This window comes from Carex rostrata, chromosome 22, assembly GCF_964058835.1.
Source record: "Carex rostrata chromosome 22, lpCarRost1.2, whole genome shotgun sequence".
NCBI classification, from domain to species: domain Eukaryota; kingdom Viridiplantae; phylum Streptophyta; class Magnoliopsida; order Poales; family Cyperaceae; genus Carex; species Carex rostrata.
In genome coordinates this window covers 3525117-3543674 of record NC_135939.1, presented here as the reverse complement: position 1 = coordinate 3543674, position 18558 = coordinate 3525117, and the positions used below count along the sequence as shown (strand labels likewise).

At 34.5% G+C, this 18558-nt stretch overlaps 2 protein-coding genes across 2 annotated transcripts; both read right to left on the bottom strand.

The window, feature by feature from the left end:
• On the bottom strand, positions 1-3497 carry TDX (tetraticopeptide domain-containing thioredoxin). The gene is made up of 10 exons (XM_078323917.1): positions 3328-3497; positions 3210-3243; positions 2121-2231; positions 1929-2016; positions 1746-1826; positions 1573-1637; positions 1206-1346; positions 995-1111; positions 606-636; positions 1-517 (listed from the first exon to the last, which is right to left on the bottom strand). Exons 1-10 carry the CDS (start codon positions 3435-3437, stop codon positions 189-191), a joined length of 1107 nt encoding a protein of 368 aa, XP_078180043.1. The 5' UTR covers positions 3438-3497; the 3' UTR covers positions 1-188.
• An 8208-nt stretch (positions 3498-11705) lies between these two features.
• On the bottom strand, positions 11706-14533 carry LOC144573929 (protein TIFY 6b-like). The gene is made up of 7 exons (XM_078323704.1): positions 14192-14533; positions 13503-13690; positions 13179-13414; positions 13004-13091; positions 12443-12893; positions 12245-12302; positions 11706-12150 (listed from the first exon to the last, which is right to left on the bottom strand). Exons 1-7 carry the CDS (start codon positions 14274-14276, stop codon positions 11973-11975), a joined length of 1284 nt encoding a protein of 427 aa, XP_078179830.1. The 5' UTR covers positions 14277-14533; the 3' UTR covers positions 11706-11972.
• Positions 14534-18558: the final 4025 nt, after the last annotated feature.

The following is an 18558-nucleotide window of genomic DNA, read 5'->3' as shown; positions in this document are numbered from 1 at the left end:
TAACAAAAATATACACCAGACTTAAAATTACAAGTTTATTCAAAATAGTCCTTCAGAACATTTAAGAGCAAACTATCTGTCAGAACACAAAAGCTCACTAAAAAATGTACATTTTACCACACAAACTTAAAAGTATAATCACATGTTCAGTCTTTCTCCAAATAAGTATATAAAAAACACATCATGCATTATTTAGCATGCAAGGCAATGCTCCTCTCAAGCCCATTTTTATCAGCACCTACAACTGTGTCAACCGTTTTGCCATTTTTAACAAAGAAGAAGGTAGGTACACTGGTCACATTCCACTCCTGTGCTACACTGCCGAGTTGGTCGATGTCGAGTTTCATGAAAACGACTTGCGGGTGTTTCTGAGCCAGTTTCTCGAATAGAGGTGCCATGGCCTTGCACGGGCCACACCATGTTGCAGTGAAATAAAGAATTGCGAGTCTAGATGCATTGGAAGCGGCTTTTAATCTAGTTGTAAGGTCATGCTGAGAGTGCACTACAATGACTTGGCCTGAAATTAATAGTGGATATTTTTCACAATTTTAAAGCAGTCGAATTAATAAAAAAAAAAAGAGAAATGAAATGAAATGAAATTCTACCATCTTGAGAACCCGGAGAACCATTGGAAGCCTGAAAAGGAAAGAGCATAGCTGCATAAGTCAATAAAAAAATACAGTTTGTGTATGTATGAGTGGAAGTTTTCTTTTATAAATTCTTAGTTGATAATCAAATACAATTCCTATGCTGCACGGATATAACTACAAGTATCACATAATTCTAGGATACAATGAGTCTAATAATAATTCTATCACGTATTATTGGTGTGCACAATTCTAGATTAATGGAACTTCCTACAGGAGTCACAATTAAAGAAAAAAAAAAAAAACATTTAGGGCCTGTTCGGCCGACAAATGGGAATGGGCGCGGGCACGGGATTTGAACTGAAAAACACTGTTCATTTAACAGAAATTCTGTTTGTAACTTTTACTTCTGCTTCCGCACGCCTATGTTGCCTGTCAGCTTGAGCTTTCTTCATCTCTCTCTCTTTGCGCAAGCGCTCATATTTTCTTTTATGCTCCTCTATTTTGTGCACTATAGGTTCAACCTGCAATAATGACAGTTGTAGGGAATTCAGGAGTATGATATCTGAAAATTCTTTCCTCTTTTAACAAGAGCATGTCTGAATTTAAAAGAATAACCTGTTTGAGAACAGCATTAATTTCTTCGTCAAAATCGAGCTTAGCAGCCAAATGGAGGTCACTAGCAGCTTCTTCCCATTTTCCTAATATAGCCTTTGCCATGCCTCTAGATTTGTAACCCTTCGCTGAATCTGGGTTAATCTACAAATAATGGTTTTCTTTAGAAAATAACACCAGTAACAATAAGAGAAATTCACATGAAAGGGTACTTCTGATTTTAGAGAGCTTTGCATGTTATATTAGTTCAACTTTTCACAATTTGAATGTCAATTAGTCTGGATGATACTCTGTTTTCTGAAACTTGACATAAACATCTGAAAAAACAGCTATTTAGCATAAAACAATGCCAGAAGAAGTGCAAACAAACCTCCAGAGCTCTATTGGCATCTACTATAGCAGCATTTGGCCTTTTGAGCTTCACCAAAACACTTGCTGAAAAATGAAACAAAGAGAAATAAACAAAGAGAACATAAATGTGTTTTTTTTTTACTACATAAAGAAGTAAAAGATGTGTACAGTTACTGAGTTAGAATTAAAAACCTCTGGTTGCATAAAGGATGGCTGAAGTGGGGTTTAACAAGATAGCCATGGTTAGTTGGCCAATAGCCTCCTCCAAGTTGCCTAGAAGTCAAACACACTGGCCCAGTTACAAAAAAAAATTGAAATGGTGGAATAAAAAAAAAAAGGTAACAAAGAAAAAATTTGAAAACATATTTGTCATGCCTTCTGATAGAGCTTTAATAGCATTTGACTTGTGCATCTGGGCAGCATCACGATCCTCTTCAGACACTTCCTTTGTAGAATCTCCCATCTAAAATCATAATATTAATTTCACCTCAATTTGTACCTCTATTTTACATCATGACCAAATTAACCTTTTGTGAGAGTCAGATAACATATGTCAATATATTTAACCTGTGGTAGCGGGTCATTTTCAGGTTCGATAATTTCACCGTCTAATTCAAGATCCGACTCGATAATCTCATCCCCTAAGTCGCTATAGTCTTGCTCGGTCTTTGGTGACCTCTGTAATAAATGAAATCAATAGAAGGTTAGACAAACAAGCCCAATGTTGACAGCCATGAACCATGGCTGAGTCGAATTTGGGAGATGCTGTTGGCTCTCCAGTCTTACTTAGCCAAGTTAGGAAAGAAGGGGGGAAAAGGCGTTGGGCTGAGTAGAGGTCCGTGAGTAGGGGTGGAGGCAGGATTTTAATATATGGGGGTCAATATACACATAAAGATTCATAGAACTCAATTTTTTTCCTTTAAAAGAAGTATGGGGCTCAAGCTTACAAATTTTAGAAACTAAATGGTGGTCAAATTTAGTATTGATATAGCAAATTTATTTTTAATATTATAATATATAGTACAAATTTACAGGATTTTTATAATAAATGGGGGTCAATTGACCCCCATTTGACAAAGGTAAATCCCCCACTGGCCGTGACCCTTGATTAAGATATAAGCTTGTAAATTTTCTTAGCTAATTCACAATGTTAATTTTCTGAAATTAAGTTTGTAACATATAATTTGGAACTTGAAAGATGGTATCAATGGGAATCATATTTTGTGTCTATTTCTCCTCTTCTACTTCTTGGCTTCTCCTCTTTTCTCTTTCTCTTATTTTTGAGGCAGGATTTTAGACCATGAGGGTCAATATACTCACAAAGTTGCTAAGTTTTTTGCTTTATGGACCGGTAAGGGGTCAGTATAAGAAGATTTGCATGGAAATATGGGAATCGAATAATTGTATTTTTAATATTTCTATCTAAAATACGGCACATCAGTATATAATTTGTGAGAATCCCCCATTGTTTCTTACTCCATCCGCTTCTAAAATTACCTAAAATTGAGCCAAATTTCTTGCAGTTAAATCTAATTACATATGAGTACGTAACAAATTTAGGTCCAATTGTTGCCTACCAGTTATTATCTCCTGATCCATTGCAAAAGTAAATTTAATACAAAGACAAAAATAATTGAGAAAAGAAGAAGCACTTACCGGAGTAGAATCTGCAGGAATCGGAGCCCCGAGACTGAGCAAGAAAAAGAAAAAAAAAAAATCAATTCGCTATCATGTTGTAGTTGAATGGGACAGGGAGAAGGCGAGAGAGAGAAACCTGAGGAGATAGTCTTTGAAGAAGGCGAGAGAAGGGTCGTTAATGGCGGATGGGTTGGTTTTCATATAGGAAACGAACGCTCTCAGCTCGGCAACCTTTTCCTTCTCCATGGCTTTCCTCCCTATTTTCACTTGGCCAACTTAACCAAGTAGAGCTTTTACTTTGGTCTTCCAGTGGGAAGAGGAAATCTGAAGAAGCATCTTGGTTTCGTATCTCTGAGATATCTCATATCTTGGGTGCCTTTTTAGGAAAATTTTAACCGTTCAAATACGTTCTGCACGAATCTTAAAGCTCAAATAATACTGGCTTCTGTATTATCCCCGAATAATACATGGACACGTCGGTCACGTAAAAATATGAGGTATCTCAGAGGATGCGCACTCTAATGGGACTCGGAGAAAAAAATTCTCATACACGAGGGATTTTCTACGACATTTGACTTCGGTTGGGTTGGTGCCCGAGTTTTGGTTCTTTTGTTCTTCTTTTTTGATGAAAAATAGGGATCTAAGTCCCTATTTATTTTATTGATTACTTTAAAAACAGATTTCATGTTTCGATCTGAAACCTAATTAAATAAAAGGAAAAAAAAAGTTCAATATAATTAAACTTTTACATTTTGAAAAAAAAAGTTATCTAAAATTATAAAAAATTGAAAGATAGTATGAATTGATAAAGAGGAGGGTTCAAATGCGTTCATTTTTTGTGTCTCCACTATGTCTCTATTTTTAAAAACTTTAATAATTCAAAATTTAAAATTTAAAAGTCAAAATAAAATCGTTGGATATGATCTACATCATTTTATTTATGCACGTGTAAAAAATTATGACATTTCAATTTTATTTTGATTGTCATCAAGATATTGTAAAAAATGCACTAATGTGGATGATTTGTAGACGTTGATTTTTGAAGCTATTGATTCACATAAAAAAAAATGAAATGTGATAATTTTCTATGAGCACATAGAGAAAATAACATAGATCACATCTAACGGTTTTATTTTGACATTTAAGTTTTAAATTTTGAGTTATTAAAGTTTTAAAAAATGGAGGCATGGTGGAAGCACAAAAGATGGAGGCATTTGAACCCTCCTCATTGATAAAACTCCTCTGACATCTTCTTATATCAGCTAAGTAATGTTGGGATGCATGAAATTCCACATATTTTGATTTTGAAAAATATAAAACAAATAGCGAAAGAACATTTAAAATTTAAAACTCTTTTGTTATTTCAATGTAAGTACTTCCACTGTTCTTCCACTTCTTGAACAAGATTTAGCATTCCTTTGATCATCTCTCTGAAGATTCTTGTGCACCTCTCTCTTCATATGATGAACATGATAATAAACATGACTTCTCTGGACTTCTTATCGCTTCCTCTTGCTACAACCCATTTATGTGCTCTTTGCATTTCAAACACTGTCTTCCATTCCCTCTGAGGAAGCTGAAAAACTTGATTTAACTTGTTGTACAGGTCCAATGCAAACTCACATGTTGAAAATAGGTGTTCAATAGTTTCACACTTGCATCTGCACATCACACATATACTTTGTTAGTATTTGATATATATTTCGGTAGAGGGAAGAGAGACAATATTCTGAAATTTCTCTATTCAATCTATATTTTCTCTATTTCTCTCTTCTGCTTTCTTACAACATAATACAACTCTATTTATAGACTCTTATGACTCTTGAAATTTGTATACAACATAAATATAAAAACAGAATTCTAAATAGCAGCAATTAATTCTGACCCTTGGTTACTAAAACTGCCATAACTTATTGTAGGAAACTCCAAACGACTTAAAACTTGAACTATCTGAATCTATACTCGAAACACATAACATACATAGTTCATTTGTCTAGAATGGCCTAGAAATACTCCTTCAATTTTTCATTTAATATTGCCTCAAAATTTGTCCACTGCAGAATTCAATGGGATCCTAACTTTAATAACATAATTAAGTTTATATTTTCAACATACTTGGCCCCTTTTGGTTTGTTGGACTTCCTTTTGTAGGTTCTCTTACCATAACTGTACTGCACCTTGCCCTTCTTTGCCTTTAGCCTTGCACTCCTTTTTACCTTGCTAGGACCTACCAATTCCAAACCCAGATTGGCTTGTTCCATTTCTTCCATTACCACAGATGCTGGTATGACCTGTTCAAAGCCAGGTGGTGGACCCTCCAGTAATTCCCCTCCTTCTATTTGCAACTTACCTTGTTCTTCGATTTCCACTTCCTCAACATGATCAGTCTCCCCTTGCTCCACTGCCATCACAACTTCTAACCCCGTCCCTTCCTCTAATTCCTCAATTACAACCCCCCATTTTTTTGTTGCCAGATTATGTCCCTCCCCAAAATTCTCCCCTTCATTTTTAGTAGTCTTCTCAAACTGTCATTTTCAAAATTTTCCACTCTTCCCATAAGACTACTTATCATCTCAGAAATCATGAAAAAACTGTTGTAACTTGTTTGCTGAACAAGCTGCTATTTATCTTCCATTGTTTCCTCCTTATCACTGAACTTACTAGTATCCACTTGAACTACCTCCTGATTAGTTGTGTTGCCATCCTCCTTCAAGATTCCTACCTCCATTAGTTTCATTCTCAGATTCTCAACCCATGGAGATGCTATTATGTTCCTGTTGGAACCAAAACTTGATGAGGTTCTTTGATGCCTAGGCCCTCTGCTGCATTCTCCTCTTCTGACTCTATAGTAATCTAATCCCTTGGAACAACCATTTGGTTTTTTGTTTTGGGAATTTGTATAACTGGTTTTTGAGGAAGAGAAGTGGTATTTGTTTCCTTAGGAGGCGTGATCTTGGATTGATGCAGCTTGTTGAATTTATAGACGACTTGATTCATCTTTGTGACCTTTGGTATGCTCTGAATCATTGCTGGACAATCTCGGATATTGTGGTCTTCATTTGTACAATAAATGCATCTTCTTGGATTTCTACATACCCTTTGAACGTGACCTTTCAGCAAGCATCTAAAGCATTTTTGTTGACGTCTTAATTTGAATGCATGAATTTGTAAAGGTGCCTGTTGGTTTTTCCAAGTCTTGGATGCTTTGTTATATGTTCTATTTTTTCTTACGTGTGACTAGAGTCCAACCTTCATCATCTTTCTCTTAACGCTTCCCTTCCATACTTGATTGAAATCTTCCTTCGAGATTTGAATGGGATTTAATTAAAAAGGAAGTTGGAACGTCTCCCTGTCTAGTAAAAGAATCTACTTAATTCATTTCCTGAAGTACGGATTTAGACCCCTGTAACCCTGTTGGCATAGAATCTACTTGAGTATTCGTCTTGACTATGTGTAAAATTGGATGCTGTCCTATCATAAGGAAGTCTTGTAGCTCCTGTTCTGTCATGATCCTCCCTGGATCACTTTAATGATCTTCATTACAGTGATCGATGTTTTCTTCTTTGTTGTTTTCCTTTCTTCTCCTTTGTCGCCTTTTGAATCGCCTAGGATTTCCACCGCTCATGCGTGTTTTTTTATAGCAGGTCAGCTTTACTTTTATTTTTTCTTAGTCAAGACTCAAGAAGTTATGGTTTATAAAAAACCGGTTGTAGATTGTTTAAGCTATACACTGAGGGATTATTTATTGTTTCATAGAGTTCAATGTTGGTTAGATGTTTTCTGCAAATCTCTTAAACTGTTATTATTTATTAACAATATGTTTCATTAACATCTATCAAATGGGTTTTGTATCTCTCTAATGGGTTCTATTTAGTCTGTGTTATGTGAATAATTGTTAATTATTAGATCAATTATTTTAAATGAAAAAGATACAAGTAATCCCTCTTTTTTATTGAGTCTGTGTTAGTGTTTAAATTAATAAAAACTAAAATATATACAATAGCCGTATCGTATCCTCCATTTTTTAAAATTGCCGTATTGCTGGTTTACTTGGATGGAAACTGGAAATAGGCTGAACACATATAACTAAGATTTATTCACGTTCACCTGTTTTGTTCCATAAAATAAATAAATTCTCAGAACTCGTAATAAACAATCATTCTAACGTTCACCTTTTTATTCATGTTCAACTGGAAATAGGCTGAACACATATAACTAAGATTTATTCACGTTCACCAGTTTTGTTCCATAAAATAAATAAATTCTCAGAACTCGTAATAAACAATCATTTTAACGTTCACCTTTTTTTTGTTCAGAAGCGTTCACCTTTTACATGGCAGTCGCTACACTAACCATGAACCCAAAACCTAACTAAAACATAAAGAGATAAGCTGAACCTCATCCAAGTCCAGGCAGTAAAATCTGTTTGAATTCATAAACAAACCTACCCCACCAGCAACCAAAACAAGAGAAATTACTTAGTCGACCTCCTCGATCTTGGGACCAGCACCTGGTGCAGGGCCATCCTCCTCCATTCCACCAGCCATGTCTCCACCACTAATATAAATACCAATTCACTCTGAGTATAAATCCGGAAACACCCAATTAATAAACACCATGTGTAAACAAGTATAATTGTCATGCATTACTGATATAAACATCAGCCCACCAAGATTATAAACACAAATGAACCCTAAGTATAAACTCGGAAACACCCAATTTTGGTTTTTAAAGAGAGAATCAAAGACATTTTGGTTTTTAAAGAAACTAAGAGTGGAGATCAAATGACATCTCCAAAGTTTTAAAAGGGTGCACAATATTCCTTGTTTAGCTTGTGTGTACATGACATTCTGATATATTGTAGGTGTATGTATGGAATCTAAAAGAAAATTGAGAGAGGGGGAGGTGTGAGAGAGAGAGAAAAAACAGACTTATAAATAGTCTGTGATGTTTTTAATAATTTCGACGTTGGCAGTCTCTGCCAAGGTTTCAAAAAATAAAGAGAGAGAGAGAGAGAAGCATACCTTGCTATCAATTGGAGCACTCTTTTTAGGCCGGAATGTTTTTAGATTCCTACCAGAAAAACATTCATTAGTAACACTTGGTTTAATTCAATAAACAACCTTTAATCATGTAAGATATTCATTTACTAAAAATTATTTAGCTAATAATTGGAGGATAAGGGATCAAGTTAAAACAATTTTTGAGTTACAACAAGTTACAACAACTATTTTCTACATTTTCAAAGTCCAAATCGTCGATCCAAACCATTAGATGTGATCTCTACAATAAAATGTGCTTGGAGACCAAATTTTACATTTTTTTTGAAATTTTTTTTACTATTTATTAAGATGGGTACAAAAACTAGTCAAATTCAAACCATTGAATTTTGTACCCATCTTAATAAATAGTAAAACAATTTCAAAAAATATAAAATTTTTGTTTGGAAGCACATTTTATTGTGGAGATTACATCTAACGGTTTGGATCAACGATTTGGACTTTGAAAATGTAGAAAATAGTTATTGTAACTCAAAAATTATTGTAACTTGATCCCTCCTCTAATTGGAGATACTATATTTTTCATTTACTTGCATCTCACTGGTTTGTAAATAAACAATCATATGAAAGATCATAAACCCCAGAATAATATAGAAATTAAAAAGATAGAGATCCTAAGTTGGTACCAGGTCAGCAGCCAGACCGAAATTCGAAAGTTTGAAGCTATAATCCTGCAACATTGAACAAATACTAATAATTAATATGCTCTCTACTGGTTTTCAATTATAGATAATTATAGCAAGGACCAAGTCAAGGCAAAATATTAGAGGTCTTAAAATCACAATAGATGACTGGTATCTCGGCATTGTGTAAGAAGGCGATCCCCTTGGCTACTCCAATCGCTATACCCCTAATGAAATAAAAAGAATCAGATCGACCACATCATGCATATTGCTATACATCTGAAAGTTGCTGGACCAATCTAGAAAATAAACTGTTAATAAGATGAATCTAATTTAAGACGAGACATGTTAATATGTAAAGGAAGCTAAACACAACACAGCTGAAACCTTTGCAGCTGAAGCACTAGATCCAGCCCTAATAAACATATTTAGAACCCTCTGAAATACATGGCCCATTAAAATTCTTTGTAACGGGCCGCCAAGGACAGGTCAATCAGCCTATGCATGGAACTTGGGCCCAATTTTGACTTATTAGGCCCTGTATATATTATATCCAATTCGGATCCCAAAGTAATCCAAAGTTTAAAACGAATATTAAAGACGTCCAATGAATCCTAACTTGGACCCTAGTGTGGGAAAAATGGCACTGTGGAGCCGGCTCTGTCACGGAACAGCACGGCACATGTTACTGTTCCGTGCCGTGACTCGCGTGTCACGTGTTGTGACCACCCCTTGACATTTTGGTCACGACAAGGATCATTGTTCACTTGAACACGGCACGGCACGTTTTTTTCCACTCTATTGGACCCTCCTATACAAATATTAATTCACCTTCTTAAAACAATATTTATTATAACCTCTTGTGAAAAAATATTTCATATTTTGTTTACGAAAAAAATATGATATTTACTGCAACATTTCGTCGTAGTCTAAACACTGTTACAAAACTTCCGTTTAAATTAATTAATTGGCTGATTCGTCATTGGCGGTAACCAAACCGTTACAGATTTTTACAAATAATCGGCTGATTATTCCCAATTAATTGTTTGGCGGTATCATCTTCGTCCAACGAACACAGATCGTTATCTGCAACACTGTGTAAACCAGTGTTGTAAAAAACATCAGTTTAGGCCGATTAATCAGCCGATTAGTTGTTTGCGGTAATCAAACTGTCACAGTTTTTTCAATTAATCGGCCTATTATTTCCGATTATGACCGATTATTCTCAATTATTCTCTATTAATCGCTTGACAATACTCTGTCTGTCCAATAACCGCATATCGTTATTTACAACACTGATATAAACCACATTGCTCGGGCCATGTTTTGGCGCATCTTCACCAATGCATACTCCGTTGATGAGTGAGCACAAAATATGCTCAATGTTACAGTTCTCCAAGGGCCAATGTGTTCCCAAGAAACTTCCTCGTTCCTCCTTTCCTCCTAATTGATATATATCTCCAAATTTGCACCAAAAAGTCATTGCTGACTTCAACAATAGAGCCTCTACACACCGGAACAGGAAGAAAGTACTAACCCCCCTATATCTCTAATTACTGATTCTTCTATTTTCTACAAGCGGACAATTCCGTTTGTTCTTTCCAGTTATGTTTCTCCTTGTTTAATTGAATGATCGCTTGAACTAATTCAATATTATACCAAGTTATCATTTTTTGGATGTCAAAAAACAATTTATTATAGTTGAATTAATAATATCTAACAGTAGTCAGGATCAATTGAGCTAGCAATATTTTGCTTTAAAAAAAAAAAAAAATTGGAATGAAAGATGCAAGTATAGTCTATCAGTTTCCTTCAAACTCATGTTTATATTACAGAAAATATTCTCACTTTGTAGATTTCGAACTCATGATCTTTTATAAAAGAATTTTGCTTCAAAATTTAAATATTATAAATGCAGTAGTACTTTAAAAAACAAACAAAGTAAATAAAATGAAAGAGTGTTCCTTCGGAAGTTAAATTAGATCACCATTTAGATCTTTTGCAATTTGTTGAGGACATAATAAGAAATAAAATATCCTAAAATATGAAGAGGCCATCGGAAGGACTTCCCAATTGGATATAAGTGGACGCAAATTGTAATATTAGAAATGAGAAAATAAACAGCTACACTAAAGCGAATCCATATTCTCCGCATTAACTCAAAAGAGAAGAATCTTTTGAGTTAATGCATCTCAGCTATTTGATCTATTTTAAAATTTGTGCGGACTAAATCAGTATTAATATTAAAAGACTTCCTACGTTATAGACAGAAAGTCGCATTGACTCCGTTTAAAATAAGACGGTTGAAATTTATTAACTCAAAATATTCCACTTTTGAGTTAATACAGAGGATACAGAGAGAAAATAAAATATCGTAAAACAAAGTACTTCCCCAATTTAATCTGAACTGTCCTATCAAAATTCTGACCAATCTGACCCAGAGTGAAATGCACGGAGTCCTTTAATATTCGTATCAAAGCAGACTGGACGGTACGGATCTAAACTCAAAAATTATAGTTACCTGGATCATTACATTACATCCAGTCAAAACAGCACGAGTAGAAACGAAGGACGCTCGTGCGAGTTGCACGTTAATTGGCTTATACTTTATACCCATTATTTAATGCACGACTCAAGTAGGACCTGTTAAAAATTTAGCTCATCTGAAATTTTCATTCAGATTTTGTTGTGTAGAATTCATTCTTTTTTTTCGCTTCAAAAGGAAGACAAGTCATACAAGAAGTGAACCATATGCGCTAACAATAGTTAGCATCCCTTAATTCTTCTTTTGAACATACAGAAGGTGAGTCAAGGGAAGCAGGAAAATGGGATTTGCGCAAACATTTTTTTTTTCTACATTAATACATACCACCAGTAGACAAAAAAGAATAATTAAGAGTTTTACATTGGTGACTTTTTCCTGTTAGTGATATTACAAGGGAGATATTTCACTTGTGAAACAGTAAAAGTCGCTCCTATCCAAAAATTTCACTAAACACAGGCATAATATGCACCATTCTGCTCCTCTTTGCCCGGTCTAATGCGAATGACACTAAATTTTTGCATTAATTGGGGTCAAAGTGAGGCTACTGGCAGCGTCATATCTGTAACTCAGTACTCGGCGCATCTGTTGTATAACTGGTATTATTTGATTGACCGAAAGAAATCGAATCATCACAGTTTCTTGATAGATCAACAGGTTTTTGGATCAAACTGTTGTTACTATGACATACATCACCATTTTCCAGTTTGGAGTAAGGTGCTGCACTGCTTACTCTGAAAACCAAAGATACAAAGAACATAAATATTAAATACTCTTGCAACTTTTAGTTTAATTTAAACCAAATTTGGAGAGTTATCGGAATTATACCTTTCTTTTCGCTTTTCCAAGAATCGAGCTAGAGATGCCTTTCTTGCTTGTGGAACAGCTGTAATAAAATTAAACTAATGATTTTAGACAATAGTAACTATGTAGTTAGCTTACACTACACCAGAAGGTCAAATTGCTGCAGTACCAAATATGTAATGGAAAATTTATATTGTACCAGGTACTGGAGAAAAATTATACCTCTTGGCATAATAGCAGCGGCAGTTGCGGTACTTACTCCAGATGGTCGAATTGCTGCAGTACCCAATCCAGTAGTCAGATTTGCCGGAGAACCTGATCCGGCAGGTGGACTTGCGGTAGGATTTAATTTCAAAGGTAAGCATGAAGAAGGCTCAGGCTGACTAGAGGGACCCAATGGGCTCAAAGACTTGGTCACATTAGAATCACTGTTGTTAGAACTAGAAGTGCTCCTAGAAAGAGTTGCCGCATGTGGAGTTACTGAAATTGGACTTGATGTAACTGGACAAGATGGTGCAACTAAAATCGGGCTTTGTTTCTGGGATTGCATCAAGTTTGAATTTTTTGAACTGTCTGCATCTACAACTTTAACTGAAGTTTCTACTTTAGGGGGTTCAATAGATGGATGAGTAACAGTTGCTGCTTTGCTTGCTAGCATCAAAATCTCCTTCGCCTATTAATTAATAATGTTTTGAAATGTTATTAATTATCCATATGCCTAATTAAATTACACTTTTGGTCTTTTGGAGACAAATATTATAGAAATTATGGGATGAATGATACCTTATCCACTGGGATGTTGTCAAATGAACAAACAGATCCAGCATAAAATATCGTCATTTGTGCAAGAGGAGAAGGCTTCGGCAGCTCCCTTTGAAATGAAGAAACATATAAGTAAGTCTCTGATATGAGAGAATTAATATTTGAAACAATTAACTAGGTTTTAAACTTTGAATACCTCTGCACAAAAACTCCAACAGTAGATCCCACCAAATGGCCGTTCAAATTGAGCCCACCACCATAAGGCTGCTGTTTCACAGGCGTAACCGAAACATTTTGCGAACTTGGGGGGCTATTATTAACTTTCACAAAAGGATTGTTTTGCATAAATGGAACCGAATGGTGAGACACAACTGGAAATACCCTAGACCCATTTACATTCTGCACTGAAGGACCACATCCATGCACTGAATACTGTAAATAAAAAAAAGGATACAGATTAATTGAACTGATAAGAAATAAAGTACAGCCTGTTAAAATGAAAGTAGTTGGTTATGGGTACCTGCTGTGGTAATACAGGGGCAGAGGTCCTGGGATTGTTGTTAAAATTATCGGGTTTGGGTTGAAACCCGGAAATGGAGAACTGATCCGACTTCTCTTCTCTGATTGTCTTCATTGACATGAAAGGAGGCAAGAGAGATGCCTTATTGGAGGACGGCCACTGTACACCTGACCCGTTTCGATAAAACACTGCAACCAATAAATAACAGAATATCAGACTTTTTTCAGATTTTTTTTTTAAATATATTTTTCCCAGTTTTTTTTTTCCTCCAAGACAAAATTTGCTTTCCCAATTTTAGCAGCAGAGGAACACAAAAAAGGCAACACAATACATCTTTTTTTTTAATTTCTATATATCATAAGGGAATCAAATAAGTTCAGAAGCATATTTCAACAAATCTATTGATTTGTAGAGACATCGTAGCAAACCTCCAAACAGCTAATATTTACTAAAAAAACAAATATTTTAGCTTTCTTATGGGAAATCGGACAAAATCACCAAGCAACTAATTAGGGAAAGCTTAATATTATTATCTCCAATAATATTACAAATATATTTATAAATTACTATAATCTTTCAAATAATTTGGAGCACGTATAAGGGGAAAACTTCCAATAGTAAACCAATTAAACCGGAAACAATTTCAACAAAATTAAAAATTACTAAGACTTAAGTGCGAGATCAAGTACCAGAATCCTGAAGATTACTTCTCCCGTCGTCCTTCAACAGAGCACCTGATTCTTTCCCAATTACACCCAAGAAGTCTCTCTCCATGGAAGATTTTTCGAGTTAACCCCTGGACAATTTCAAATTACACCTTCAGGGGACTAGATCCTTGTGCTTGAGCAATAATACTTCGCTGAAAATCTTACTCTACCAGCTTATCTCTCTTTTTCCTGCTCGTCTCTCTCTTTTCCACAAATGAAATGGCAAGGCAGCGTCTTTGTTTTCTCCCTTATATGACCTTATTCTTATATCTCAACCTTTTTAAAATTCCAGTAAATCCTTCAGGAAAAAAAAGGCACACCAAAAGAGGCCGGCTCCCGATCGGTGGTTATTATAGCTCTTCACGTGGGGCCCATACACGCTGGATCTGACCCTTCTAAGGTTCCCGTATAAAATACTTGTTTACACCCGGCCTAGGTCGTACATTACGTTCCGGGCTGCAAACGGATCGGATAGTGGTAAAACTATATCCGTATCCGTTTTTATTTTCCAGATACGGATATGATACGGATACGATACGGATATCCGTTTTTTATAATAGTAAATAATATAATTTTTTTTCATAATATATATGAAACTATATAATATGTATTTACTATTCGTAATTCAAATATATGTATCCGTATCTGCACGGATATCTATATTAAATTTTTAAATACGGAATCAAATACGGGTCGGATGATATCCAACCCGTTTGCACCCCTACGTTCCCACTACTCGTGAAGCAGAGAATGTAAATTTTGTGCTTCACATTTCTATGAACAAGGTCTAGACAACGATTTGTTGCGCACCTGCTTATTAACCGGCTGATCCGGTCGCCGCCCACGTGGGAGGTAAAAGTAGATTCCTTACATTGTTTATTTTCCAAAATTAATGCTCTCCATTATATGTAAAACTGGAAATGTCCTTGTCTCAGATGTTGGTCTCTGGAAATGGAAAATAAATAAATTCAATAATGTTTTCGGAAGTTTTTTTCAATTTACTGTGCGAGCTCCATTATTCTTCTAGTTCTAAATATTATACAGCACAAATCATTCTTTTTACGAATTTTTCTCGCTTAAAATATTCTCATGATCGAGTGGCTTTTGTGTGTATATTTAAAATGGAGAGGATGCTAGCTTAATAGGGTCACCTGGTAATACAATCCTATTGAGAGGTGGGACCCATCCACGCAGCAAACGACACTTGGTCCCAAGGATTCTAAGCTCGTTTTCTCACAAGATGGGACTCGTGAATAAAACTGGGAGGGAAGGAATAGGATTAAGCTGGGACCCGCTTCACTAGCGCTGGGAGAAACAGGGACCGTCCGATGCGAGCGCGCGCGGGATCCAAAGGGTTATCACGTGTTGGCGATGGTTCCCATGGATCGATCTGGTTTTTGATTAATTAAATGCCCGATTTGAGTTAAGATCGATTAGCGAGGTTAAATTAGTTTGTTTAAAAAAATAAGAGCTCACGAGGGAGGGAACATGGGGTGGCGTGTAATTAGCATTACCTTATTCATCTCTCCACCAAATACGCACGCTTATATATAAACCTGCTTGTGGTTTTTCCTTTGACTTGGGCCCCCTCTTCGCACCAGCACAGTAGCACACAGACTGAGGGACACGTTTAGATTTTCTGTACCAGATGGCGGTGTGTCCATATGTGTTTTGGTTTTTTTTTTTGTTGTTGGCTAGTGGCTACAAGTCTACAACCGAATTTGAAATATGAAATGTGACTGAAGTTCTATTCAATCAACTTATTTGCATTGAAATAAGCTGATCCATTTCTATGGAAAAAAAATTATGTTTTCTTATTTTCATAATGCGAAGCATACTAAAATCATAATATAGTTCTTTCTAAAAAAAATCACAATATAAATTTTCTTTATTCAAAAATCAAAAGTAATCACTATATAATAGAATAATATATCACATAGCACCCATTAATAATACAAATTCGTTCTTTTTTATCAGAAACTGAAAATATACAAACATCACATTCCAAAACAACTTTAAAACATAAATCTATATAAATTTTTATAATTAGGGATGTTAATAAATGCACACCTCACATATTAATTCATATACTTGATTTTTATGAAATAATACAAATTTCAAAATATATGCCAACCCTATAAAAAAGAATTACATTAGTTTTTTTTTTTATATATATAAATAGTTTACTTTGTATCCGAGACTACTCCATAAGAGATACTAGCAAAATTTCCGACATTTTTATTTATACCATATCCCAAAAAAAAAAAAATGAAAAACCACATTTTATGTGGAATTCCAAAAATACCAGGGACGCAAATTCAAAAATACCAGGGATTGAATTGGAGGTCCCCAAAAACCTAAAAATGCACTGTAATATACTAATATTTATGATTTTTTTGGGGGGCTCCAATTTAATCTACAACCCCTGAAAATGGGGCCACATATTGAATTAGATGCCCTGGTATTTTCGAATTCCTCAATTTCTGAGGTGTTTTGGTTCTTTTTTTTATGGTATTAACAAAATTTCAAAGCAAAATCTTGAGTGTTTTTCATATTTTATCTCAGGAACAAATTATATATTATTATTTTTCTAATATAAAACATTCATTAACAATAATTTATTACCTTAAAATATATATATATATATAGAGAGAGAGAGAGAGAGTGTGTGGCTAATATCAAAACGTTTGCACCAACCCTCCCATGCAACCGAGTCAGTTTCCGATTTTTAAAGTCCAAATGATAAATCTAAACCGTTAGATGTGTTCTCCATATTAAAATGTGCTTGGAGACCAAAGTTTACATTTTTTGGAATTTTTTTACTATTTATTAAGCCACTTTGAAAATCGCTGATCCAACGGTGGCTGTTTGGAACAGTAAAATCAGAAGCCACCGTTGGATCAGCAATTTTCAAAGTGGTTTAATAAATAGTAAAAAAATTCCAAAAAATGTAAAATTTGGGCTCCAAGCACATTTTAATATGGAGAACACATCTAACGGTTTAGATTTATCATTTAGACTTTAAAAATTGAAAACTGACTCGGTTGCACGGGAGAGTTGGTGCAAACGTTTTGATATTAGCCACTCTCTCTCTCTCTCTCTCTCTATATATATATATATATATATATATATATTTATATGGTGGGAAGTCTACAATGCAGAGGATCTGAATGACAAAGTACTATTAAAACATGGTTTGCTTTCAATAAGCAAACCAACCTTATTTTATTTGTCACGGGGTGCTAACTTATTATAGTACCTTATTTAATTAGGTTTTCTCATGTGGTCCAAAGAAAATGCATCTCATTTGTTTTGTTTTTTTTATTGTTGTGGAAATTTTTTGAAATTGAAAGCGAAAGGCTACCAACGAAGCATGTTGCTATTTCTGAAATTGAAAGTGACATCCACATTTCTTACAAATTATATAAATTATGTGATTGCTCAAGAAGCAACCTGGAAATTTACCATGTTATGTGGGTCATTATCACAAGCGTGCATTATTTGCAATCATATACTCAAATTATTTATATTGTATTGTTTCATGTATTCAGATCTCAAACCACTGTTTGTATTTATTTTTTGGATTGATTAATTGGTCAAATTGACTTCATAATTTTTTAATCTTATATTGATTCACTAATATTTGGCGTCCGGAAACAAGGAACATTGACAGTTTATTAAAATTATATATCCCAACATTAAAGGTCATATAGATGTATATTCGATTTATAGAATATAAATATTCATGAACTAGCTATTTTTTTTTCCGGTCAACAACGAATTAATGACTTTTAAAACTATATATTTTTTCTTTCAAATTTTGATGAATTAACGTTTTAGATTATTTCAGATGTATTTTGTTAATTTGAGCCAACAAAATTCCCTCCTATCTTGTGAAAAAAAAAATCGCCAATTAATTTCGGTCAAAAAAATAATTTAACGGTTTTGAACGGATATTGAGAGTTCCAATACCTCATTATGCCTCACATTTTCTATCATTATTTTCAAATCTAAACTGTCAATCCAAACCGCTCACATGATATCCGTATTAAAATATGCTCGGAGATCAAATTTTATAATTTTTGGAAATTTTTTAGGTAGGTACAAAATCAATGTATTTGAATGGTCCGGAAACAATAATTTTGTACCTATCTTAATAAATAGTAAAAACATTTCAAAAATTATAAAATTTCATCCAGGAGTATATTTTAGTATAAATATCATGTTGAACAGTTTTGGTCGATAATTTGAACCTTGAAAACGAAGATATAAAATCTGAATTATTATAAAATCTGAAAGACTATTGGAATCCTCCTCTATATTCATTAACCTAAAAAAAAAGTTAATAA

What these genes read in the sequence shown, in the direction of transcription:
- LOC144573929 (XM_078323704.1), bottom strand. Translation starts at nt 14,276, where the DNA reads ATGGAGAGAGACTTCTTGGGTGTAATTGGGAAAGAATCAGGTGCTCTG. An exon ending in ACAACATCCCAGTGGATAAG is followed by an intron (nt 12,894 to 13,003) that starts GTATCATTCATC and finishes ATTAATTAATAG; the next exon opens with GCGAAGGAGATTTTGATGCT. An exon ending in TTGGAAAAGCGAAAAGAAAG is followed by an intron (nt 12,151 to 12,244) that starts GTATAATTCCGA and finishes TTTGGTTTTCAG; the next exon opens with AGTAAGCAGTGCAGCACCTT.
- TDX (XM_078323917.1), bottom strand. Translation starts at nt 3,437, where the DNA reads ATGGAGAAGGAAAAGGTTGCCGAGCTGAGAGCGTTCGTTTCCTATATG. An exon ending in AAAATGACCCGCTACCACAG is followed by an intron (nt 2,017 to 2,120) that starts GTTAAATATATT and finishes TTATGATTTTAG; the next exon opens with ATGGGAGATTCTACAAAGGA. An exon ending in ATGCCAATAGAGCTCTGGAG is followed by an intron (nt 1,347 to 1,572) that starts GTTTGTTTGCAC and finishes CATTATTTGTAG; the next exon opens with ATTAACCCAGATTCAGCGAA.